Here is a 26,544-nt window from a genome sequence, read left to right as displayed (position 1 = left end):
GTCCCTCAGGAGATGTATGCCCTCCATTTTGAAGTGGCGATATTGGACAAACGTGTTTAACGTTTTTAGATTGATGACAGGGCGCATCTGGCCTCCTTTCTTCTGGACTAAGAAGATGTTGCTGACCATGCCAACGTGATCCGTGGGGGCTAGTTCTATCGCCCCTTTCTGGTATAGATCTGTTAGTTCCCTGTGGACGAGTGTGCGTGCTGGGCCGGACAACGCCATGGGGTGTGGAGGAGGTAGACCCACCAGGTTGGCCACGAGATCTATCTCGAACCCACAGACCATGGACAAAACCCATGGGTCGGAGGTGACCCTTGTCCACGCATGTGAAAAGAGACGGAGTCTGCCCCCGATGCAAGTGACCGAAGAAAGTAGAGGAAGGTGGTGACTTACCATATGGCCTCCTGGCGCTAGGATGTCCTCGGAATCCTCTGGATCATCCTGGATCGCCCCGAGATGGGAAGAAAGCGGGTTGGTTTCGCGGGTCCTGTAGTGATGCCCGGTAAGTAAAGGAGCCTCTACCCGTTCCTTGGGTATGGATGGAGGACCGGCCGGACAGACGGCCCCTGGAACTGCCGACCCTGGTGGAGAAACGGTTCGGAAAAACTTTCCGCATAGATGACTGCGCCTTGTCGAGGGCTGTGAAGGCACCTACGTACTTCCCAAGCTCCTTTATAAAGGAATCCCCAAATAGGAGCCCTTGGGCATCCTTGCCTGCTTCTGATAGTGCTAAGTTGGCCAGCTTGGGCTCAATCTTCATTAATATGGCCTTTCGCCTTTCTATGGCGAGCGACGCATTGGCGTTACCCATTAGGCAGATGGCCCTTTGGATCCACCCACTGAGCTCCTCAGGGTCCACTTGTTTACCGGCCATTCTAGCCGATTCAGCCATGTCAAATATTTTAGCCAGGGGCCCGTGATGTCCAATATTGTATCTTGACACGCCCGGAGGGCGGAGTCTAGACCCTTGCGGGGGTTGAATCCCATTGTTGACAAAAATTGGACCATTTTCGGGTCCACCACCGTTGTTTCGCAAACTTTTTGCGGAATTAGTGGCCCAGGGCATTCCGCCCGTAGTTTGTTGCGGACGTCTTTGTTGAGAGGCTTGCGCATCATGGCCTCCATATATTGCACCACATGAGTGGCCGGGAGCCATTCTGAGGACCGGGGATGATGTAGGGAATCAGGGTCAAACATCGGTTCTCCTGCCGGATCCATAAGGGAAACGGCCGATCCCGACGCAACATCTGGGTAAGCGCCTGTAGGTGGCAAGCTTGGGAAGGGATCACCTTGTAAAATCGGGTCTACCGTAATATCCATCAAATCTTCCTCTGATCCATGCAGAGAGTGCAACTGTGCCTTCTCCTCGGACTCCCTATCAGAGTCTGACTCAGGCTCGGGCTGAGACCGCGCCGACTTCCATCCTCGCACACGTTCTGCCTGGCGCAGACAGGCTCTCTTACGCGAACCAAGTGCGTTTTCAATTGATGGAGCAAGGCCGTCAGTCATATGGGTTCTGGAGGCAGAAGGGGCTGGTAGTGGCGGTAAATTTACACCCTGGTGCGCGGTATGAGGCTGGGCGACCAGGACCTGGGAGATTGAATGCATGAGGACGGAGGACATAGTGTCGGGAGGTAATATTAGATATCAATGCATTTACCTATGAAAAGGCACAACAATAGAGCCCATAGCCGTCATTATTGCATCTGAAATGGATTGCTGTAATGCAAGGGTTTGGGCCTCTGAAGCAGAGGGCACCATAGCCCTTCTAGGGGTTGGGGACATTTGGCTTCTGGACGCAGGGTCCTGTGAGGGCATTGCAGGGGGGGATGCAGAACCTCAGGGCTGGCGAGACATGATCCCTAAAGTTGGTGGGGGTAAGTCACCCCGCAGAGGAAGCTAAGGAAAGTAAGGTGTTTATAACAGTGAGGCAAGATGGACCCCCAAAGAGACTCCTACCCTGATGCTGGATTACGTGAGACAAAAGAGGCAGCTTGCCAGTCAGCCAGCACAAAATGCGGGAGAACCGTTAGTCCGCAGGGCCGAAGACTGCAGGCAAACTCCCGTGGGAAAAAACGAGATGCGGGAGGGAGGGGGGCGTGGTTACTCGCTGTGATGGAGACAGAGCGCCGAGAATGAGAAAACGAGCTCAGCCCCCGAGATCTCAGGTGTTAGACGGCAGAGAAGAGCTAGTCGCAGCGCGCAAGATGGCGCCCACGATTAGAAGATACGGGGAGAAGGAAGGAGGAACAGGTAAGACCAAGCGGTCTCAAACTACCACGCAAGGGGCAATGAGAGCGGCGCAATAACTAACCCGGCGACCGAGGATCACTACCGGGGCAGAAGGGGTTAAGGTACGCACAGAGGCACAGAAACTAAGGGGGGAAAAAACCCCAGTGTTCAGAAAGTGCTACTGGCAAAGAAAAGGAAATTTGGAAGATAAGAAAACATATATATATATAAAAAGAGTGCGTCGCCCCAGGAGGTAGCCCCAGGTTAAGGGGACGAATGAGGACTACAAGGGGCGAGCTGAACAATAGGCTGCTAGGACAGTGAGACAAAACATCTGTACTTATCTGGTAGAAGCAAAGAAAGAGGAGGATCCCAGTGGGAAGACACTATATATACAATGGAACTAAGGGGATGGGCTTGTTGCCATGTTTTTTTTCTGTATTCAATGTTTTTTTCTTTGCTGCTATGATTTTCAGTAAAGAGAGAGACAGCAATAGGAGCCTCCGTGTCCTGGTATAAAATCTGTAATTGGCTTGAAAAGTGGCTTCATGATCGTATCCAAAGAGTTGTGGTCAATGATTCCTGCTGTGAATGGTCCCTGGTTATAAGTGGTGTATCCCAAGGTTCTGTGCTGGTGTTCCGCTATTACTTAACTTATTCATTAATGACATAGAGGATGGGAGTAGTAGTGCTGTTTCTATTTTTGCAGATGACACCAAACGTTGTAATACGGTACAGTCTATAGAAAATGTTAATAAGTTACAAGCTGACTTGGACAAACTTACTGTTTGGGCCTCCACTTGGCAAATGAGGTTCACTATAGATAAATCCAAAGTTATGCACTTGGGGGCTAATAATCTGCATGCAGCATATGTCCTAGGGAGAGTAAAACTGGGAGAGTCACTTGTTGAGAAGGTTCTGTGTGTATTAGTAGATCATAGACTAAATAACAGCATGTAATGCCAGTCAACTGCCTCTAATAACAGAATTTTGTCTTGTATTAAAAGAGGTATGGACTCGCGGGACAGGGATGTAATATCGCCACTATACAAAGCGTTGGTGCGGCCTCAACTGAAATACGCACTTCAGTTCTGGCCACCAGTACATAAAAAAGATGCCCTGGAGTTAGAGTACACAGGAGAGCAACTAAACTCATAAAGGGCTTGGAAGATCTTAGTTATGAGCAACGAATAAATGAACTGAATTTGTTTAGCCTTCAAAAAAGACGTCTAAGGGGGGACATGATTAACCTGTACAAATATATAAACTGACCATACAAAAAATATCAAGGGAAGCTATTCTGTGTTAAACCCCCTCCAAAAATAAGGGGCCACTCCCTACGACTGGAGAAAAAAAGATTCTGTCATAAGAGGCAACAAGCATTCTTTACAGTAAGGGCTGTGAATCTCTGGAATAGCCGCAGGAGCTGGTCACAGCAAATACAGGAGATGCTTCAAAAAAGGTTTAGATTACTTTTTTTTTATTCAAAATAACATTGGGGCTAATCACAATGTATAGAACTCTTGTTCTACACACCCTTTCCCTTTGGCCCAACCCCTTTTTAAAAGGAAGATGGACATTGATCCAGGGATCGATATAGCAGGATTACAGGTTGGACTTGATGGACTTTTGTCTTTTTCCATCCTTAACAGCTATGTAACTATGGTGCGTGGCATATAGAGCAAGTATAAGGAACACCCTAAGTATGATCTGACTGTTTTCATCATCACCCCTCTAGTGCTGTCAGCAGTTCCAAGGGGTTTAAAACTGCTGACAGACTCCTTTCTCCCTAAACTGATGTAAAATACTGACCAGAAGGCTGCCATGTGAAAGTGGCCTTGGCCTAAGAGGACAGCAGATAAAACGAAGTTCTTCTCTGCCATAATCTTATGGGGATGTAGACATTAACCCCCTTTTCTGCTGTGGAAGACCGAGGATGTAGAGATTAACTCCTTCCCTGTCCTGGACCACCAGGGATACACACAATGACCCCTTCCCTACCCTAGTCTGCCAGGGATGCCAATTTTAACCCCAGGTATGCTGACAATAACCCCTTCGCTATCTTAGAGCAAAATGTGCTCAGGAACTTCTTCACTGCCCTAGATAACCAGGGATGTTGGCAGAAACATTATATAACGGTATAGAGGCTGTCTAAAATGATTTGCTTGGAAGCTGTTTGAGGCTGCTGTATGGCTACTTATTTGGGCTCTATATGGCAATATTTATTTGTCCAGATCACCCAGTTTAGCTGCTCCACTCACTACCTACAATGGCTTAGAGGTAACATTGCCGACAAGTGCTTGGCATTACACGGACAAGTAATTTTATTATACACACTTATATAACGCTGACATATTCCTCAGCGCTTTACAAACATTAGCATCACACTGTCCCCAATGGGGCTCACAATCTAAGTTCCTTATCAGTATGTCTTTGGAGTGTGGGAGGAAATCTGAGTACCCAAAGGAAACCCACACAAACATGGGGAGAACATACAAACTCCATGCAGATGGACCTAGGACCCAAGCTCTGCAAGGCACCAGTGCAAAGATCACTGTGTTAGTTAGTGCTGTTTTCATAGACATGATATATTGACATAATGGTCTGGCTATTTGAAATTATTTCATGTTTCTTTTACCATTAGAACCCAAATCCGGACTGTGAGAAGCCTCCGTGCAATGCCCAGGACCTGGAAGAGTGTGACATGTCGCTTGAGGACAGTACGACTTTGTGTAGATTCGATGGTAACACCATGAAAACTACTCATGTGGTAAGATACAATCAATACTAAAGCATGTGGAATATCTAAAATGTCACTTCAAGGGACAACTTTCATTTGATGTACTTTAACGGCCCAGTGATATTATCAGGATTCCTAATGTAGGCTTCTAAATGTGATCCGTAGCCTTATTTTGCTAAAAAAACAGGTTTTACTAACCTGTCACTCAAAGAAATAAGGTGCCCAAGGGGATGTCAAGGGATGCAAGGTGCCCGCCTCACCCACCGCCGTTCATGCCCAGCGCCGCCTTTCCAGACTTCTGCACCACCTCCTAATCCTCTGTGCCGCCTCTCGCTCTCCCTCCCTCCCCCCTCCTCCTGCTGTAAAATATTGCGCGTGCGCACAGGGCTCTGAGAGGCTGGCGCCAGAGTGCAGGTCATACCTGGGTTGAGCGAAGTGCCGGCGCATGCGCATTTCGCTTCAAGAAGCCAAATCGAGAAGTACACACGGGCGCATCAGGCAGAGCCCTGTGCGCATGTGCGATATCTTACAGCACGAGGAGGGGGGATGGAGGGAGAGCGAGAGGCGGCACAGAGGATTAGGAGGCAGTGCAGAAGTCTGGAAAGGCGGCGCTGGGCACGAACGGCGGTGGCTGCAGCGGGCACCTTGCATCCCTTGACACCCCCTTGGGCACCTTATTTCTTTGAGTGACAGGTTAGTAAAACCAGTTTTTTTTAGCAAAATAAGGCCACAGATCACATTTAGAAGCCCACATTAGGAATCCTGATGAGGCCCTGAACATCGGCATATGTTTAGCTGACAGGGGTGAAACCTGGTGACAGAATCCCTTTAAAGGTCATGTACACCTTTTTGGAGGCAATTTTTTATGATTACATTTAACTTATTTTTGTCTAAAAATCATATTTTCAATTGGCCTTTATTAAAAATATTGAGCCATTCTGTCAAAAAGGGTTAATTGTTTTTTTGTGTGACTGGTACTTTCACTTTGTGCCGGTCATCTAATAAGCCTTATCTGTAAACTACTGAGAGATCATAAACACTTATTTAAGCCACATTCTTATCAGTAAGATAAGAAATGAGCTATAATGACTGTTTATAATGTCAGAGAGCAGAGATAAGGAGCCCGTCAGCTCCCCAAATGATGGAAAAGACAGAAAATCCACAGGCAGCTACTACAGCATGTCAGCTCTGTACAGAAAAAAGATTCCATATTGTTAATAAAGAGCACTTGGAAAAAAAAAAAAATTTGCTCAAAATAAATTCAATACATTAATAAAAAAACAATTGCACTGGTGTACATAACCGTTAAAGATATGAGAGCTCAAATTTTTTTCCATAGCGGTAGGAAATCCAAGGTTTTCACTTCTTTAGTCAGTCTCCTTCTTTTAGAAGCCCCCCCCCCCCCAAGCAGGTTATAGGATATCCCAATACTCAAACCGTGAGCAATCCTCTGTTAATCCTCCTGAATATGTATAAATAATCTGACAACTGGGTGATACTATTCCCCTTGGTGTGTGTCTGTACACAGTCTGGCACTATCGGCACCGACTGGACAATGTCACACTCCTCTGACCAGAATGTTAACGCTCAGTTGTCAATTTAGTCATACATTTCTGAGAGGAATAGCAGAGGAACGGCACATTGCAGAGAGAAAATAAGAATTCTGGATCATCTTTTCTTATTTCTGTCACATAATGCGTCTCTGTAGTTTCAGGGGCAGAAAACCTATTTTGGTTTTAAATGTATCACCCTACCTTAAAGGAGGTTCTTCACAAAGGTCATCAATATCAGACAGTGGGGGTTCGACACCAATACCCTCACCGTTAAAGTCTGTTTGCAGTAGCCACCTTCCACTGTGTACTTCAGCTCAGCTACCATTCACGGCCACTAAACCTTGGACATAGCCTTTTTCTTCCAGCTCCGTCCACTGTTATGTTTCTGGTATCTCTGGTTGCCACAAACAGCTGATCTGTGGGGTTCCAGGTGTCGGACCGCCACCAATCGGATCAGCCAAGCCAGAGCTCCAAATACAATATAAACCAAATTGGGTATGTTACCCTCCTACTGGGATGAAGATCTGTTTTGTATTCGGATTTAGGAACTTGTAATTATATTTGGATCTGCAACCATATCCAAATCTGTCCCTGTTTTTATACCTAGTCATCTCTTCTTAAGAAATGGGGCATTCACTCGGACAAGGGCTTTCTTGGGACTGACCAACAGAATTGGCTGACAGGAGCCTTGGTAATTGACTGAGAATTGGCCCAATATAAGAAAAAGTGGAGCTCATACAGATATTAAAAAGCCTCTGTCTGCATGATCAACCCTATTAGGCCAAGCATACTGCCTGGTAGGGTTAATCCTGATGATTAAAATGATACCTTTATTTTATCTGTATGTTAAACAGCTGCAGAGATATCTGGGTTGTTATTCATATGCAAATGAGAATGTTGGAGCACCAGGGCTGAATCCTTGGAGCGCTGTTTTTGTAACACCCCTGTGCTCGTCTCACTCCCCCCCCCCTCCCCTTGGTTGACAGGACTAGATATCAGCATGCTGAGGACAGAGCTGTGTCCTAGCATGTACATATCATATACACTACTTACTGTAGCCTTGCCATGTTGATAGTAGAGGTTTTCTATAATTAGAAACCTAATACATTTTACTGGTTTATTCACAGCCACAATATATGATTATAAAGACACCAGTAATATGTATTAGCTTTCTAAGTATAGAAAACCACTCTTCTCACTATGGTAAGTCTATAGTCTGCAGGTGAGGGGGTCTCAGGTTCAAATCCCATGAGAAATTTCTAGCTTTTTTTTTATCATTTATTTTCTCTCTCATTTAATCCATAATAAAAGGCTATACTATATTGAGAATAGAGTTTTTCTATGCTTAGAAAGCTAATATATATTGCTGGTTTATTCACCTGCATAAAATATGATTATAAAGACACCAGTAATATGTATAAGCTGTAAACATAAAAAAACCTCTCTTCTCAACGTGCTATGGCTATAGTAAGTAGTGTATATGATATGTGCATGCTAGTACACAACTCTGTACTCAGCATGCTGATGTGCAGAGCACAGGGGTGTTTCGAAAGCAGTGCTCCAAGAATTCATCCCGGCACCTGGTGCCCCAACATGGCCATTTGCATATGGATGAAAACACAGATATCTCTGCAGCTGTTTAAAGGGGTTGTCTCACTTCAGCAAATAGCATTTATTATGTAGAGCAGGCATCCTCAAACTGCGGCCCTCCAGCTGTTGTAAAACTACAACTCCCACAATGCCCTGCTGTAGGCTGATACTTGTAGGCTGTTCAGGCATGCTGGGAGTTGTAATTTTGCAACAGCCGGAGGGCCGCGGTTTGAGGAGGCCTGATGTAGAGAAAGTTAGGACAACTTACTTACTAATGAATTTTTATTATCCATATTGCCTCTTTTGCATTCTGGATTCATTTTTTCATCACATTATATACTGCTAATTTCCATGGTTACGACCACCCTGCAATCCATCAGTGGTGACTATTCCTGCACACTATAGAAAAAAGCACCAGCCTTTGTGAGCTCTGACGGTCCCGGCCACCAGAGAGGTTGATGTTTTTTCCTATAGTGTGCAAGCACGACCACCGCTGATGGAATGCAGGGTGGTCGTAACCATAGAAACGAGCAGTGTATTATGTGATGGAAAAATGAATGAAGCCAGCAAAGGAAGTAATATGGACAATCACAATACATTAGTAAGTGCCTTGTATCAACTTTCTCTACATGATAAATGCCACTTGCTGTAATGAGACAACCCCATTAACATAAGAAAGGTATAATTTTAATCAGCATGATCAAGCCTATCAGGTAGTATGCCCGCAGAAGCTCTTTAACCACTTGAAGTGGCAAGTACTGACTAGCGGCACAGAACACAGACATGATCCTCAACACCCGGTTGTGAATTTGGAATATTTATTTTATATACATTTTCCTTTCTTTCTTTTAGACAAGTGTGCGTATTTCATTAAGGACATTTTCTCCTCCACCCCCACAGCCCCATTTGTGTTAACACCCCTACCCCGCCAGCTTCTTTCTATTTCTGGTTGCCCCTTTATTCAAGGAAAACAATGCAGTCTTCACACCTCACAGATATCATTTCCAGCCATAAAGAATATAGGCCCTCTCCAAATCCTGCACACTGATGGGAATGACGGCCACAACCGAGCGCAGGCGAATACTAATGAGGAGTATGTCACGTTGTGTATGTTGGCGATATGGCTTGTGATATTCGTTTTCTGTAAAGCGTTTACAGCTACAGAACCAAACTTTGTCAGGCAATTATGATAATTATTCTGCACACATTAAGCAATTATTTAAGTTCCTGCAATGCAAAAAAAAAAAACATCATAAAGTGATTTTCTGTGGTTTTTAAAAACCTTTTCCTTGCCCTTTGCAGAACAGTGCGATTGTGTAATTAACAAGTTTATTCCGTAATGATCTTAGCAGCGCTTAATTTTGCTTCATACTGAGGAAATACCAGTTCACAAAAAGTTGTGTTATACACCGATCAGCCATGCCATTAACCCTTTTCTGACACAGCGAATTTCCATTTTTGCGGTCTTGTTTTTTGCACCCTGCCTTCCTGGAGCCAAAACTCCCCCCCCCCCCCCCCCCCCCCATTCAAATAGCCATAAGAGGACTCAAAATTCATTGGTTTTGTTTTTACAGCGTTCACTATGCGGTAAAACTGACTTGTGTGCTTCTCATTCTCCAGGTCATACAAATATACTACAAATATATGTTTTTTCTTGAATTTTAATATTGGGGGGTGGGGGGGATTTATTTCAATCGACAGTGTTCTGACCCAATAACCTTTTTATAGTTATGTCTACAGAGATGTTTGAGGGCTCATTTTTTGCGGGATGATCTGCAGTTTTTGTTAATACCATTGGGGTGTGTAAGAATTTTTTTGCATTTTTTGGGGAGGTAAAGTGATGAAAAAAATTGCCTTTTTTTTCTTTTCCTGCTACACCATTCACCATATTGGATACGTTTTTTATATTTTAATAGTATGGGCATTTTTGCACATGGCGATACCCATGATTTTATTTTTTTTTATTTTATTTTTTTAAAAGTATTTTGATGTTGGAGAAAGAGGGGTTATTTGAATTTTTTATATATTTTGTTAAACTTTTTTTTTTTTTTTTTTTTTTTAGGTCCCCCAGTGGACCACAACATGCAATCATCAGATTGCAATTTGTATAGAGTAATGGAGTTTTCTCTATTACCCTCTACATAGATCACTATATTACAATTCAATGCTGCCACCTGCTGGCCTGAATTGTAATATACAAGTAATGAGCCTGGTACAGGCTCTGGTTGATTACTTACAAGGAACGCCTTCCCCAATCTCCGCTCGGGGGAGGCATTCCTGCCCGCGAACACACCACAATCTCTGACGTTTTGAAGATGCTCCGACCCAGATTTTTTGCAGTCATCATTTGACCCTTGTCAAAGTCGATAAGATCCTTCCCTTTTTCTTGGTTTGAACACATCACCATACAGAACCGACTGTTCGCCTACTGCCCAATATATCCTAGCTCTTGATAGCTGCAGTTGTGATGCATACATGACCACTAAATCCAGTGATTGTCTTCAGCCATCACATGAAGACGGGAAATCATTACTTCCAGACGGCAGACTCCGGGCGGTTTTTATAGGGTTTTTTGCTCACAACCCCTTTAAGCCAGCCTACCCATAAATGGTGTCGACCCAGAGCTCATTCAGCTATTTGTCCCGATTCTACCATACACAGGAACACATGACTTGACCTGCCATGCATGTTTATTTCAATAAGGAAATCCACTACTAGACATGGTTGGTCCCTAAGGAGTTAAATCGGGATTGTGAACAAAAGCGAAGACGTCCGTTTAAGGAATTGACAGGAGATTAAGAACGTGGAGCAGTTGGAGATTTTACTTGTGTTTTGAAAGAAAAATAGCATTACTGCTATAAGTAGACGTGACAGAATAATTATTGTATCAGCTATGGAAACAACACATATTGTTACTTCTGCATCATCTGTTATCGCCGGCTGTAATTACCGCAGAACTGTTAGGAGATATCGGAAAATATTTGTCCCTTCCACCTGATTCATATCAGGGCGACAATCGGCGTGCCACTCCGCCGCATCGGCATCCTGATGAGGACATGGATACAATCGACTAGAGTATACTGCAGGGTCTGCCACCGATAAATATTATGGTGGTCCTGAGTACCCCCTTCTTCTCCTCAATTGCTCATCTGCATTACCTGTTGTCATTTTTTTATTTCTTCTGGGTGTAATAATTCAAGGGTGTGTCAATATGCAGTGCTGGACTTTCCAGGGGCCTGCCAGTTTGACAAAGGTCATACCCAGTTGTCAATTAAGGCATATATTTAAAAAAAGGAATAACAGAGTATTACACTTTTTACTTTTTTAAGCCATTCAGCCCCTTTTTATTTTTATTTTTATTTTTTCAGCTGGACAACCCTTTTAAAGAGAATCTGTCACCACAAAATACGATGCAGTCTGAAAGCAGGAGAAGCTGAGCGGATTAATATCTATTTTTGTAGGAAAAGATTCAGTAAAACCTATAAAGTAAACATTTGCTGTTTATTTTCATCCTATAAGATGCACCTGCTCATAAGAGACACCTAGGTTTTAGAGGAGGAAACTAAGAAAAAAGAAATTCAGACCTCAGATCGGACCCCCAATCTTAATGAATCCTCAGAACAGACCAACAATGTTAATTAGACCTCAGCTCAGACCTCAGATCAGACCCTCAGTGTCAGCTCAGATCCCCAATGTTAATCAGACCCTGAAACAGACATCAGATCATACCCCCAATGTTAATAAGACCCCAGCTCGGACCCCCAATGAGACCTGAGATCAGACCTGCAATGCTACCGCAGCTCAGAGGCAGACTGAAAATTTAAAGGGGCCCTGGAAATCTAAAGGTGGCCCCCAGTTGCAGTTGAATTTAGGAGGAAACTTGCGGCCACCAGCCTACTGCATAAGAACCTGATGCTCCTTCATTCATTGACACAGTGACATTTTTCCTCCACTTATAGAGAGGGCGTCTTATAGAGTGAAAAATAATCTTTGCTTTTTCAGACATCTATCGGTACAGAAGGGAGGTGTTATCAGTGACTGACCGCTATCTCTGCATGAACACTTATGCACACAATGCTGTAAATCACTGATCACCCCTCCCTGCTGTACCAATAGCTGTTCACAGGAGGTGCAAAAAGCCAGGATATAAATGTATAAAATACAGGTTTTACTGAATCTTTTCCCACAACAATATATATCAATCCACTCACCTTCTCCTCTATAGCCTGGTGCTTTCCGATTGCATTGCATTTTTTTGGTGTCAGGTCCGCTTTGAAGTGATTCTGTGTTCCAGGCGGCTCCTGTGCCTTCTATCTTATACTAAAGAAGCTGGCTTGCATCAAATGAATAGCGTATAGAAAAATAGCAACGACCTATGAAGTGTTACCTTACTAAAGCCTGCTGGGGAAGGCATGATAATCCCGCAAATGTCACAAATAGGAGTGCTGACCATAATAAGGGTCCTTACACAGTAAACTTCATAAAGGCCTTGTACAATAAGAGTCAGATGTATTCTTCACAGCTCTGAAGGTTCAATGTTGGCGTAGATACGTATTTTTTTGCCAAACAGGCGCTGTATAGTGGTCCTACACATAATTTTTTCCCTTAACTAGCAGATGATATCATCTCTCCTGCCATGTATGTTTTAGGCAACATCTACTTACATTCCCCATGTAATAACAATTCTTTAGCCTCTATCCTTATGACTCTGTCTTCTGTCTTCCTTTTATTATTTCTTCTTGAAGTTATGGATGCATTTCTAGCAGTTTGCTTTGAAGGTACAGATTGGGGGGGGGGGGTGTCCCTGCACAGTCGGACACTGGCAGCACTGATTGGATAGTGATAGACTGTGCATGGACACACTTTATATTGGTAACACCCATCTGGACCTTCACTGCAAATTGCTAGCAATTCATAAATAACTTTTAGTAGAAATAATAAGGGAATGACACAATATAGAGCCATAAAAATAGATGGTCCAGAATTGTTATTACATGCGGAATACAAGTAGTTACTAAAACAGACATGTCGAGAGAGGGGAGAGATCCTTTTTAAAGACTATCTCCACTCGCAACAGGAAATTGTTTTGCTGATGGGTGCTCTTTAGCCCCCTCCCGAACTGGTTGCCCGATCAGGGGTGCCGATGTTTGTGACGGCAGACGGAAGTCTCAAAAGTATTATATATTTTTTTAAATGTTTTATAAAACTAACGGTAACGACCCGCTCCATTTTTCCTGTACGGATTACTCCACATTAACAAAAGCGATCAAAAAGTTGTATGTACCGCAGAATAGTACCAATGAAAATGGCAACTCATCCTGCAAAAATTAAGCCCTCACATGCAACTTAGCGCCCATAAGCAAGTCCCTAAAAATATGCGCTGCAAAAGCTGAAAGGTGGTCTTTCCCTTCTGAACCCAAACAGCAGTGTACGTCCACATTTATGGCATTTCTTTACCCAGTAGAACCTGCCTGACAATTTTTGGGGTATGGTGTCTCCCAGATGGCACAGGTTGGGCACAACATATTGGGCACTGAAATGCCGTATCTGTGGGAAAAATTGCAATTTTCATTTTGCACGATTACCTGCTTATTAATTTCTTCAAAATATCTGTGGTGTCAAAATGTTAATTCCACCCCCTGATAAATAACTGGAGGGGAATGGTTTCCAAAACTGGGTAACTTACTGATTGTTTTCACTATATGGGTACCTGAGAGGCTCTTAAAATGTGATGTAGTGCCCAAAAACCATTCCAGCAAAATCATCACTCCAAAAGCCAAATGGCGCTCCTACCCTTCTGAGCCCTACCACATGCTTATACAGCAGCTTATGTCCACATTTATGGCATTTCTATACCCAGTAGAACCGGGCTATTAATTGAAGAACTGTGGTGTGGGTCTCAGATGGCACAGGCTGGGCACAACTGAAATGACATAATTGGGAAAATTGCAATTTTCATTTTGCATGGTGCGCTGTGCATTCATTTTTCCAAAATACCTGTGGCTCCACTTATTTCTGTACTCGGCTATCTTTGGAACTCCCTCAGAAATACATGGAGTGGTTGGGCGCATGTCTGACCAACTGCTCCTTTCATTTCAGGGGGCTCCACGGAAAATGGAGCCCCTGTTTTCGTGATCAGTGCGGTTCCCAGTGGTAGGACTCCCACTGATCTAATAGTTATCCCCTGTCCTGTGGTTAACTTAAAGGGGTTGTGCAAGAATGGGGTGGGGTTTGGCAAAGGGAAAGAAGAGAGAAGGGAATCTTACTTACCTGCTTCCCTGCGCTGGCTCCCTGCTCCTTCTTCTGGCCTTCGATGCTCTGTTGGGCTCCCTCGATGTAAACACCCGGTTTGACATCACCTGCAGCCAATTGCTGGCCGCGGCGGTGACCGGCTTCCCTTAAGTCATGACAAATGGCCCCATGTTGCAATGGGATCTGGTCTCTGCTGTGGTGATGCCAAAACGGATGCTTACATCAATGGAGCCCAGAGGAGCATCGTAGGCGGGAAGAAGGAGGATTGGGGAGCCAGCGCCGGGAAGCAGGTAAGTCATCTGTTTTAATGTAGAGATGTCTACTTTGGCAAACTCTGTTTATATATGGAAGTAATGGAGAAAGGTCACCATCTTGTCCAAAGTGCACAACCCTTTCTTCAAATGAGAATGATAAGCTGATGGCCATGGGTCTGGCTCCTGAGGTTGCAGGCTGCTATAAAGTTTTCTTGCAGAAGTTTTCAGCTGTGCTAGCTGAAGGGACAGAAGTTTCGAAAGGAAGGAACCAACCCACTTTTATGATGGGCAGATTGACAATGCACTGCCCAACTGGAAAAAACTCATCTGAGAAGTCCAAATGGAATTTCTGTCCCTGCAACCATGTAAAAGAACCACCCCACTGGGCAACCATGTTTGTAATCTGTGCACATATTTTGCCCTTCTGGCCCTGTGATGATGTCTTTATTTGGGTAGGGCTGCTAAAAATTGGGTCCTTTTTACATAAGCTGATAAATTACCTTTGAACAAGTGTCAATCAATGATCTAGCGCATCAATATCATTCGTCGCTTCTTTAATTGCATTCATGTTTTAGTGATTGACCTTTTTTTTCGTAAATACGATCTTGTCTACAATTGCCCCTTCCTGAATGTGAAGGACCATGCCCGGTGTAGAAGGCCTCGAAGTCTGCGTAGCATGGGAAAGCAGTCTGTATTTGGGGACTAGAGGTTCTGTTAACATTTATAATACAATCGCATCTGTGTATGTAATTTGAAGTGGTCACCCAGTCAGGAGGTCAAATGGTTGCAAAGCAACAACCCCCTGAATACACTCAAGATGGCTGCAAGAAGAGAAAGAAGCTGCTCTTTATTATCATAATATACATTTACAAGTATTTACATGTACAGTATGTGTATATAGAGGCTAATGTATTGTATTTTATTGGAGGGCTGGGTTATACAATTTTATAGACTCTATAGACATTAAAAAATATGTTTTTATGAAGTCTTATGGTTCAAGTGCTGGAGTATTTTCGTGAAGATTGATGTAGAGTCTAATGTGCCGTTCAGCTTTAGTAGTAGTCAGATGCATCACTTTACAGACTACAATGTGTCAGAGGCGCTCCGAGTATTGTCTTCATCCTCCTCGCTCTGCTTCACTTTGTTTGCACTGTTTTAGTATTAGAATATTTATGCGCTTGTCATCCTCAGGCAGATCAGTAAGGATGTGCGCCTTTGATGTTCCTGCATATCATAAGACAATTGCTTCTCGATGGGAAATCTGTACTGTATAATTTATACGTTGTGGGCTTCAGGAACGTCATTAAGAATACAAAGGCCATTCATCTGTAAAGGGTTCCTCTCAACTGGGACTCCACCACCAACTACAACAGGGACACCAAACCCCCATACCAGAGGAGGTTGAATGGAGCAGTGGTCAAGCATGTGCACCGCGGCTCCTTTCACAGTAAGATGCAGAGCAGTTCAGTGTGAATATACCCTATGATTGCGTGCAGTTGTGAGCCATATATGCTATCGGAAAATGAAAACACACCTGGAAAACTTAAAGGGAATCTGTCAGCCCCCTAAACTAGAGTAAGTGGTGTATAGTGTAAGTGACAGAGTCTGGTTATGTAATATTTATCTCCATACTCGCTTGTATTTCAATGCTGTGCCTCAACAAAGCAGAAGTAAAATGCTTTGAGAGGACTCCTGAGCACATGCACATAATGGAGAGGACTCAAAGAGGAGTCCTCTCAGTGCATTTTACTACTGGTTTGTCGGAGAACAGCATTGGAACCAGGGGCGTAACTAGAAGTGACTGGGCCCCACAGCAAATATTTGTAAGGGCCCCCTCCAGCGCGCTTTGCACCTCCCTCCTCCTGTGTAAAACCCACTCCTTTGGCACAGTGTAGCGGTATACTGTATATTGTGGGGCACAGTGTAGCGGTATACTGTACATTGTGTGGCACAGTGTAGGCTATATGTGTATAACATAAGCATATTTCATATGAAAACTTAGTTACTTGACGTGGCCCTTTGGGATCTCGGACGCCACTTCCACACTTTGGTCGGGGGCTCGGTGGAGCTGATGTTGTGCTTTATCCTAATGAGAAAGATTTCATAATAAGGATTTGGAGAAGGGGCAGAGAGATAGCAGAGCAGGGAGAGGCTGGTGCTGCTACTAGGGGCTCATACCATGGGGGAGTAATAAAGCCCACCATAATGCCCCCCCAGTAGAAATAATTCTCTTTATAATGTGACAGTGCAAAAATACCCCCTTGTAATGCCCCCAGTTGGGCTAATGTCCCCATAGTGCCCCCATAATGTCCCAGTATAAAATACCCCTATATAGTGCCCCCAGTAATTTCCCCATAGTGCTCCTCTCCCCCCTTCCTGCTAGTGCCCCCCATAATGTACCAGTATTAAATGCCCCATATATAGTGCCCCAGTAGATGCCCCTCAGTGTCCGGCCTCTGATAGGCTGCCTGCCTAGTGTCCCCCATAATGCCCCCCAATAATGTGCCAGTAAGTGTCCCCATAGATGCCCCCCATCATGTGCCAGTATCAAGTGCCTCTCTCTCCCCCCCCCACATGTCCCAGTATCATAGTGCCATCTCCCATCCCCCCAATGTGCCAGTATCAAGTGCTTCTCTCCTTCCCACCCCCCATGTGCCAGTATCATAGTGCCAAACCCACCCATGTGCCAGTATCAAGTGCCAAACCCCCCCTCCCACATGCCAGTATCAAGTGCCTCTCTCCCCCCCCATGCCCCTGTATCATAGTGCCATCTCCCCCCCCCCCAAAAAAAAGTGCCAGTATCAAGTGCCTCTCCCCCCCATGTGCCAGTATCAGGTGCCAGCCAACCCCTCTCTCTTCCCCCCCATGTGCCAGTATCAGGTGCCAACTCGTATTTCAGAAAAGTTTCTGCTGGGATTCGAACCCACGACCTTCTGTATCATAGGCAAAGCACCTAACCACACGGCCATAAGAACTGCCTTGCTGCTGACTGAAAAAATATGAGACTTCTACTGTTATAGCTGGCTAAGTCTACATCTATACACAACACACCCAGCTGCCCCAACACACCCAGCACTGCTATATCTCTATATGACAGCTGTCCCAGCACTCTCAGCTCTGCTATATCTCTATATATGATAGCTGCCCCAGCACACCCAGCTCTGCTACATCTAATACACATGACAGCTGCACCAGCACACTCAGCTCAACTATATCTCTATATATGACAGCTGCCCCAGCACACCCAGCTCTGCTACATCTATATATCAAAGTATTGCTATACAGTAGATATATATATAGAGATATATAAAGGCTGAGTGTGCTGGGGCAGCTGTCATGTGTATAGATGTAGCAGTGCTGGGTGTGTTTGGGCAGCTGTCATGTGTATAGATGTAGCAGAGCTGGGTTTGCTGGGGCAGCTGTCATATATAGAGATATAGTAGAGCTGAGTGTGCTGGTGCAGCTGTCATATAGAGATATAGCAGTGCTGGGTGTGTTGGGGCAGCTGTCATGTGTATAGATGTACACTTAGCCAGCTATAACAGTAGAAGTCTCATATTTTTTCAATCAGTAGCAATTACCTGTGGGTAAATGCTTTGCCTCTGATACATGGTACATGGAGGTTGTGGGTTCGAATCCCAGACACATAAGGAGACAGTAATATTAGATCACATTAGCAAGGGGGCCTGGTCCGCTGCTGCTGCTGTGAAGGGGCCCCAAACATTAAGACAAGAATCGATCATATTTAACTAACTTAAAAAAATGTCACACACGCTGCCGGGGCGCCGGGCCCCTTGGCAGCCCTGGGCCCCGAAGCAGCCGCTTCCCCGGTAGTTACGCCACTGATTGGAACTCAAGGGAGTATGAAGATAAAAATTACATAATCGTACTCGACGTCACACTACACACCGGCTACTACAGCTTGTGGGTGTTTTGCAGCTGACAGATTCCCTTTAATGTGATTGAGCAGAGATTGACAAAGTATAAATCGCTAGTGGTGCCTGGTCTATAATCATACAACCAAGGTGGTGCCCCTTTATTTTGGGTTCTTCAGCAGGCCATATAATGAGGCAGGGTCACATTACTACTGGGTGGGATCTCCCATTACCACTCTGGCATGGTAAGTCATAGAGATGCTGGATGTCCTCCTGTGGTATGTCACTCCAAGCTATTTCAAATGGGACCTGTAGCCATGTTGGTTGTTTCCAAATCCAGTCCCGGACATTCTCGATGGAGGATAGATCTGGTGATCCAAATGGCCAAGTAAGCTGCTGGAGGCCCTGGAGAGCGCATTGGCTAACACGGGCAGTGTGTGGAAAAGCGTTAACTTGTTGGAACACCATGTCTCCTGAGGCAAAGAAGACAGTAGGACTGGTTCCACCATGTCCTGGACATACCAAAGGCTGGTCAGTGTTCCTTCATGAATACCATATGGGAACGGCCATGGTAGCTGATGCTGCCCGACACCATGATACCTTTTGTTGGCATGGTGTGTCTCCTCTCTATGCTTAATGGCAGTAGGTGCTCTCCAACCCTCCTGTGAACTCTGATGTGGCCAACAATGGCAAGTAATACTATTCAGTGATAAAAGCAGGTTCTACCTTGGTAGTAACGATGGCCACATCAGAGTTTGCAGGATGGCTTTAGAGAGATGGGTGCAGCAGCTTTGGTGACATCATAGTCGTGTGACAAAGGTCCTGCTCCATGGTGCACACTGAATGGGAATAAACTGACCTAGAGTGCTTTAAAGAAAGTCATGACCACTGGGCCGTCACCTGTCTCTGAAGGAGAGTTTTGACTACTCTTCCTTCTGTCTGTTCTTTTTCAGCAACTTGTGAATCTCTGATTTTAGAGGCAATTTTTTTTTAAGGACAATCCCAGTGCATTGACTGGGTTCATGTTCGAATATCATTGACTCTAGTGCAATGTGATAAATGGCAAACTCAACTTTGCTGCATGGGAAGGAAAAATGCCTGCTTGTATTGTCAGTATCACCAGTCCTTATGTACATTTTCCGTGACACTTTCCACCTCTAAGTAACCACTTTTTCTAACCATTAGCAGGAGATCGTGCAGGAGGATAAGCTTGTCTGTCAGACTCCGCTCCCGTGAACAGAGTGCTGCCGCACTCCGCTTCTCATCACCACTGTCTTTGACAATTAATATTTAATTTGAGAAATGCCATGCAGAATGACACTTAAAAGAAACGGGGGAAATGTAATTTATTCAGTAATTCTCAAGTGGACTTCCCCTCATTTGAAAAGCTTGAGAATGTCTGATACGGCACACTTAAAGACAGTCCTTCTGCTGCATGCCATGATCACTCACCGGGGGATGGCCTCTGTTATTAGACAATGTGGCACGGCACATGCTAAGCTAGATGTGAAGAGGATCAGAAGGCGCTTGACTGGAGACTCTTCTCTGTAATTGTATGGGACAAGTTAGCAAAACTTTAATCAGCAAAGCGCAGTAAACCTTAAAAGCATTATTAAAAGGGTTGTCTAACCGGTAAAAATTTTTTTATAAAGGTTCAGAATAGCTTAAAGCAGGAATGCCCAACCTACCGCCCTCCAGCTATTACAAAACTACAAGTTCCATCATGTCTGGACAGCCTACAGCTCCCAGGACATGATGGGAGTTTTAGTTTTGCAACAGCTGGAGGGCGGTAGGTTGTGCAACCCTGGCTTAAAGCGATCATAGTCATACTCGCTTTACCGATCACCTGGTGCTCCCATTCTAGTGCTTCCCAGGTCCCCGTCGGCCTCTACTTTCTGGTTCCGACGACACAGAAAATGTGCAGCGGGGATCCACCTCAGCCAATGGCTGATCAGTCACATGTCCTGTGTGGAAAGGATCCTGGTACTTTACTGAGAGAGTAGTGGATGCATGGAATAGCCTTCCTGCAGAAGTGGTAGCTGCAAATACAGGGAAGGAGTTTAAGCATGCATGGGTTAGGCATAAGGCCATCCTTCATATAAGATAGGGCCGGGGGCTATCCATAGTATTCAGTATATTGGGCAGACTAGATGGCCCGAATGGTTCTTATCTGCCGTTACTATGTTCTATAAGTTAAGATCAGCAGGACACCAAAGAAGCCCCAGAAGTAGTGTCGGAAAGTATCACTTCCTAACTTTTTTTTTTTTTTAAAGTCCTTCTGACCCCATTTTTTTAAATTACCCGCTGGATTACCAAGCTTAGTATAAGCAAGCCTTCAGTGTCTAATCAAAGCGGGCCCCTCTCCAGTCCTCATAACGAAGGGTCAGCTGCTTGTTTTGGATGCACTCAAGCAGGGCTATCTTATTGACTGTCTGCTCCAAATTGCAAGCTGTTAGTTTATCGTGCACCACACTGACACCTTGCAGTATCAAAGCAGAACTCCTTTATTACAGGAAGTTAGACCGTTTATGTATCCTCAGAGAGGGCGTTTCTCTACTGAGGCTCATGCCATTGTTTCATTGGCTAAAGTACAAAAAGAAGAAAAAAAAGAAAAAAAGGTAACACTTGGCATCTGAGCATTGTCCGTTATTTTTCAAACTTTGGTATATAAACGATGTAAACATCTAGGTGCCAGCGCCGTACTGTAATGTCTTCACATTAATATCATGACATCCTCAACAGGCTTTTCCTGGTGCTGCAGCGTAGCTCATGTGACTGAACAGTGCTGAGCTGCAATACCAACTCCATTCCTGTGGACATCTGTATGAACATCCAGAGCACCTCTGGCCCTTCTACTGATCTCGGAGGTCTGACCCCCACTCTTCATATATTAATGACCTATGCTGAGGATTGGCTATCAATGTAAGATGCTGGAAAACCTCATTTTAATGAATTGTAATGAATTCAGGCAACTAACACGTGTCCCGCAGCCCACATGTGCCTCCAGTGCACCCCCATGTTAGTGACTACACAGGCTGCTTCTCCATGCTGCCCATTTTTCTCATGCTGACTTCCCTGCCATGCCTGTCTTTTGCTCACACAGACTGCTCCCCATTCTTCCTCTCATAGACAGCTCTTCATGTCTTCCTCCCTAACACAGGCTGCTCCCTCTGCCCCCATGGTTCCCTCTCTCTTACGCAGACTGCTTCCACTAGTTTTGGTGACCTCCATTAGATGACGCTCACGTCAAACGGAAACCCCAATGTGTACTTTATTAAGAAATTAAAATGTATGAACAACATTTCTATTGGCATATAATGCAACCACGGGATGTGTATATCCAGGAACTAATCACTGTTCTGGGATCGCCCCTACAAGTTTCTCCTCTATTATCAGAGGTTTCTCAGCGGACTGTTGTTTAAAATGGAAAAGACAAAAAGTAAAAGTGCATAGTCAAACGCTCTCCTTCACAGATAGGTGACGCCCCAGTGTGTGGTGTAACTTCCTTTAAACAACTCCTGACCAACTTACGTTCAGTGTTCCTCATGGAGCAGGACCTTTGTCATGCAACTGTGATGTCGCCAAAGGTCCTGCACCCATCCTAGATGCCTTTTTGCCAAGATTTGCATAAAATTTTAGCAAAACACCACAGCTTTGCTGCTATTTATACAGAACCATGTTAGAAATAACAGTTCTGCACAATTTGTGCAGTAAATATTTAAAGGTTTTGCAAATTAAAAATCACCAAACCACCAGAAATCTGCTTAGTAGGACATGTAAAGCCACTCGAGGTCACACCAAGTTCACTGGAGAGCGGGCCAATAATTTCAGCAATTTTCCACTTTGATAGTCAGACAACCCAAGAGGAGGACCTTAATAACCCATATGCTCCTATGGGAGATAAAGACAGAGGCTGCCTAGTTAGTAGAAGTACATGCATACTGTATAGTGTACTTTTTATCATATAGGACCTCAAAACTGTTGCTTGAAGACAAGATAATAAGATCAAGTTGAAACAGAGGTACAATTAAATTGAGTCCTCCGCAACTGTGAACCAATTTCCAAAGTGTCTTTCAGTACATTTTTGGGGGGGGGCTATCCATAAATTAGGGAAGTCGAACGCTTTCCACCCCCCACCAGTCAACTGACATCATGTTACTAAGGTATAGTACCAACTACAGCCACTGCCAGTGGTAAACACTGAAGGGCCCAGGGTGTCAACAGTTGAACCCCCCCCCCCCCTTCCCCCCACCCAATAGTTGATAATGATGGCCTATCCTAAAGACCATTCATATCATAGTCATAGTTTTCTTTCTGTAGATGTTTTGGGGTCTGACCCAGCTGATCAGCTGCCCAAATGTGACTCGGCTGTAATACTAACCACAGCTGCTACCAAAAGTATGGGGGTGTGCCTTGTAAAACAATGAAGGAACCTGTTCAATCAGCTGATTAGCGAGGTTGCCGGTTGTTGGATCCTCACCAATCTGATATTATTGACCTATCCTACAGATAGGCTAATGTTATCTTAGCGCCGGAAAACCCTTTTAAGACATTTGGGGAGCCAAGAAATGGGTTAATAAAGCCTTAAAGAGTTGACAGCTTTGAAGAAGACAATAAAGATAATTATTTGACCATGCATTGTCAAGTCTGAATCCTGATTGTCTATGCATTCATGTTCTCCATGTCCTGGTGTTCCCACAGATAAATCTGGGAGGCAACCAATTCCTGTTTTCACTTGTAGCAACTCCAGAAATGATGCCGTGCTTCTCGCTGAGACATGATGTGGACGCGCTTCTGTGGCAGCCAGTGTCCGGCCAAGGTGACAGTTTATGGGAACATGCAGCTACGTTCAATGCTCTTGGTAAGCTCCAGTGATGAAGGGTTATTGTCTTCTGTTGCGGAGATAAGAAGGCAGCATGCTGTGCCAATATCCAATAGGTTGGGTAAGAGTCGTAGTGTGGATCAGAGGTTAAAGGAGTTCTCTGGTCAATACATAAAAAAATAGAAAGGCTCTGCATGGTCTATACTGTACTTACTAATCCCTCTAGACACACACGTATTGACCTCTCAGCCAGTTACTGACTGCAGCGACGTCCCGTCTTACTGACTGCAGCGACGTCCTCCAGCCGCAACCCTCCCCTGCTCCGTTCTCCTTGTAGGTGTGGGTCCCAGAGGTGGGACCCGCACCTATCAGACAATGGGGGCATATCATATCAATATGCCCCCATTGTCTAAGATGGGATAACCCCTTTAATGTTTTCTAAATGCAAGATGGCCGCCCAATAATCATCTTCAGGAAATAGAATTTAAAAAATCTGCAATCAGAAAAAAAAAAGATTAAACGAAAGGATATGTGTTGCTGTCTGGTTTTTGATGACACATTTCCTTTAAGTGGCTTCTTTTGATGCCGCACATTTCACCATAAGCGAACACATTAGAGGACAGTGTGAAAATGAAATTGGTGTTGTGAGGCGAGTATCAGATGAGCGGACGGCTGCACCCAGGCTTATAGTTAGAACACATGGATGTCTCGCAGGTGCTGTCAACCGTACGAGAGCCTATTAATGGCCAGGGGGACCTATAGGAGACATGAACCCGCTGTACGACAGAATTCATGGCAGCAGAATAGTGGGTTACTTTGCAGATTAGTTTTTTTTTTTACTTAAATGTATATAAATAGCATCTTAAAGCGAGTCTGTCATCAGTTTTTACCATGCAAAATGCAAAACTGCTGACAGCACTAGGTAGAGGCTGGGAACAGCAGGACTGATGATAAAAGATCTGCAAAAGGTATTTTTGTCCTGCTCTTCCCGACCCATCCCTAACACTGACAGTGCAAAACGGAATCCCCTTAAGAATACAGTGGGAAGATGACTTCAGTATGGGTGGTCAAACACCTGTATGAGCAGAGACGACAATTATAAAATTACTAGATTAGATTATGTATAAATTTATAATGCTGCAGTCCACAGGAGGGACTGCTCTTTGCAGCCTATCTCTGTTCTGGCAATTAGCAGGGTCATAATGGGGTAACCATTGTATGTTGCCCTAACTGAGCACATGCTCAGGGGTTGTCCCATGATAACCCATATCTTTACCTTTAGCTTATTATTTAAAGGGCATCTGTCAGCAGTTTTGTACCTATCACACTGGCTGAAGTGTTACATGTGCGCTTGGCAGCTGAAGACGTCTGTGTTGGTTCCATGTTCATATGTGCCCGCATTGCTGAGAAAAATGATGTTTTAATGTATGCAAATGAGTCTCTAGGACCAATGGGGGCGGTACCGTTACACCTAGAGGCTCCGCTCTCTCTGCAACTGCCACACCATCTCGGCTTTGATAGGGCCAGGCAGTGTAAATGTTTTCACACCCGGCCTTGTCAATTCAAGTGAGGGCGCAGAAGTTGCAGAGAGAACAGAGACTCAACAGTTACGCCCCCATCCTAGAATAAATCGATTGACAAATAGAAGATTCACTTTATTCCAGTTTTGTGCTGCCACCTGCAGGCCTACATTGGAATATTCCTGTGAAATGCATTGGAGCCTCAGCAGGGCCCAGCCTTTCACTGGCAGCCGCCACATGGGGGAGCCGGTCAACGCCTAGAAGCACAGCACTTCTGGGTTTTGCACTCTCCGATGCCATGGTCACAAGGGGTTAAAAACCTGCGATTGGCATTACCGCCGATCGCAGATATCAGCCCCCAGTGTCTGCTGTATGAAACAGCAGCAACACGGTGGCTATGGTGCCTGCTGCGCTCACGAGTGGGCGCCATCTTTAAAGACCCGACTTCCGCTGAACTATTACAGCGGAGGTCGGGAAGGGGTTAATTCTTTAGGGCTGCTTCAGCAAGTTCAGCTCTGCTAAATGTATAGAATACGTATCGACACTTGCCGCTTACGTCTCACTTTGTGTCACTTTCTAGGATACGTCCAGGCATCGAAACAAGACAAGAAGTTTTTCACCTGTGCTCCGAATTTCTCCTACGCCGCCCTGTGCGAGTGCGTTCGGCGGATATTCATCTATCGCCAGCCCACCCCAATGTTCACCGTGCTGTACAACAGGAAAGAAGGCAGACATGTAGGACAGGTTGCTAAGCAGCAGGTAGCAAGTCTGGAGAGCAGCGATCCCATCTTAGGTTTTCAAGCTTCCAATGAGCGACTGTTTGTTCTAACCACAAAGAAATTATTTGTAATCAGGGTAAACGCCGCAGGCTAATGAGCCATCCCCCCGCGCGCCTTTCATCTCCGCTCGCTGCCGCTCACAATATTCCTACGTGAGCTTTTGAAGTTTCTATCCAGGCTGCAGTGTTTTTAAAAAAAAATGGTTTCATAATCTTCTCATTCACCAATAAAACATTAAAAGCCAATGTATCCTTTACTTTATATAATTGACCGGAAAATCTATGAATTATATAGAAGCGCGGGGCATTTCCTAGAATGAATACTGTTCATAGATGATTTATGAATGAGCAGAATAGTCCTCGGTTTGCCTTTGATTCAGGCTAGAGCTTCGGTTGCCGCTGTTAATTCGTGTTTTGCCACAACCATTAGGCAATGACCACACAGGTCAAAAGATGCAATGAAACTCTAGTCTTGTTCTGTCCTTCAGTAGTCTTTAACCTATGGCTCTCCAGACTACAGCTCCCATCATCATCCTGCTGTGTTCATGGAACGCTAAAGATCTAGATCTACAAATCGAATATGTCATAACCTGACAGGGGTTGTCTCAGTGGTCTCTAGGATATCCCACCAATGTCAGATATGGGACCCGCACCCATCTCTAAAATGGGCTCCTGAAAGTGAAGACAGGTACATTTCTATTTGAGTTCCGAAAATAGCTAAGCACTCTGCTATTTTCGGAGATCCCATAGAAATTAATGGAGAGCGCACCGCTCAAGCGCGGCCACTGCTTCATTCACTTCTGTGGGACTGCCAGTGATAGCTGAGACAGTGCTCGTCTGTGATCAGCAGTCTCTTAGAAAAGAGTGGAAGGAAGCTGCGCATGCACGGTTGGTCTCCCCTGACTTTGGGGGTCCTGTTCTG

The 26,544-nt window shown here is 44.8% G+C and overlaps 1 protein-coding gene across 2 annotated transcripts in view; it reads left to right on the top strand.

Annotated features, from left to right (window-relative positions):
- NUDCD1 (NudC domain containing 1) overlaps positions 1 to 25,868 on the top strand; it is a 1,097,680-nt gene extending 1,071,812 nt beyond the window's left edge. For both annotated transcript variants that reach the window (XM_040434250.1, XM_040434251.1), the window contains exons 8-10: positions 4,883 to 5,008; positions 23,204 to 23,363; positions 25,425 to 25,868. In XM_040434250.1, the coding sequence (XP_040290184.1) occupies positions 4,883 to 5,008; positions 23,204 to 23,363; positions 25,425 to 25,717 (579 nt within the window). In that variant the 3' untranslated portion in view covers positions 25,718 to 25,868. The remainder of the gene's footprint in view (positions 1 to 4,882; positions 5,009 to 23,203; positions 23,364 to 25,424) is intronic.
- Positions 25,869 to 26,544: the final 676 nt, after the last annotated feature.

The sequence above is a fragment of the Bufo bufo genome, chromosome 5 (genome assembly GCF_905171765.1).
Source record: "Bufo bufo chromosome 5, aBufBuf1.1, whole genome shotgun sequence".
NCBI lineage: Eukaryota > Metazoa > Chordata > Amphibia > Anura > Bufonidae > Bufo > Bufo bufo.
The sequence above is the reverse complement of the archived record's forward strand: the minus strand, read 5'-3'. Positions and strand labels throughout refer to the sequence as shown.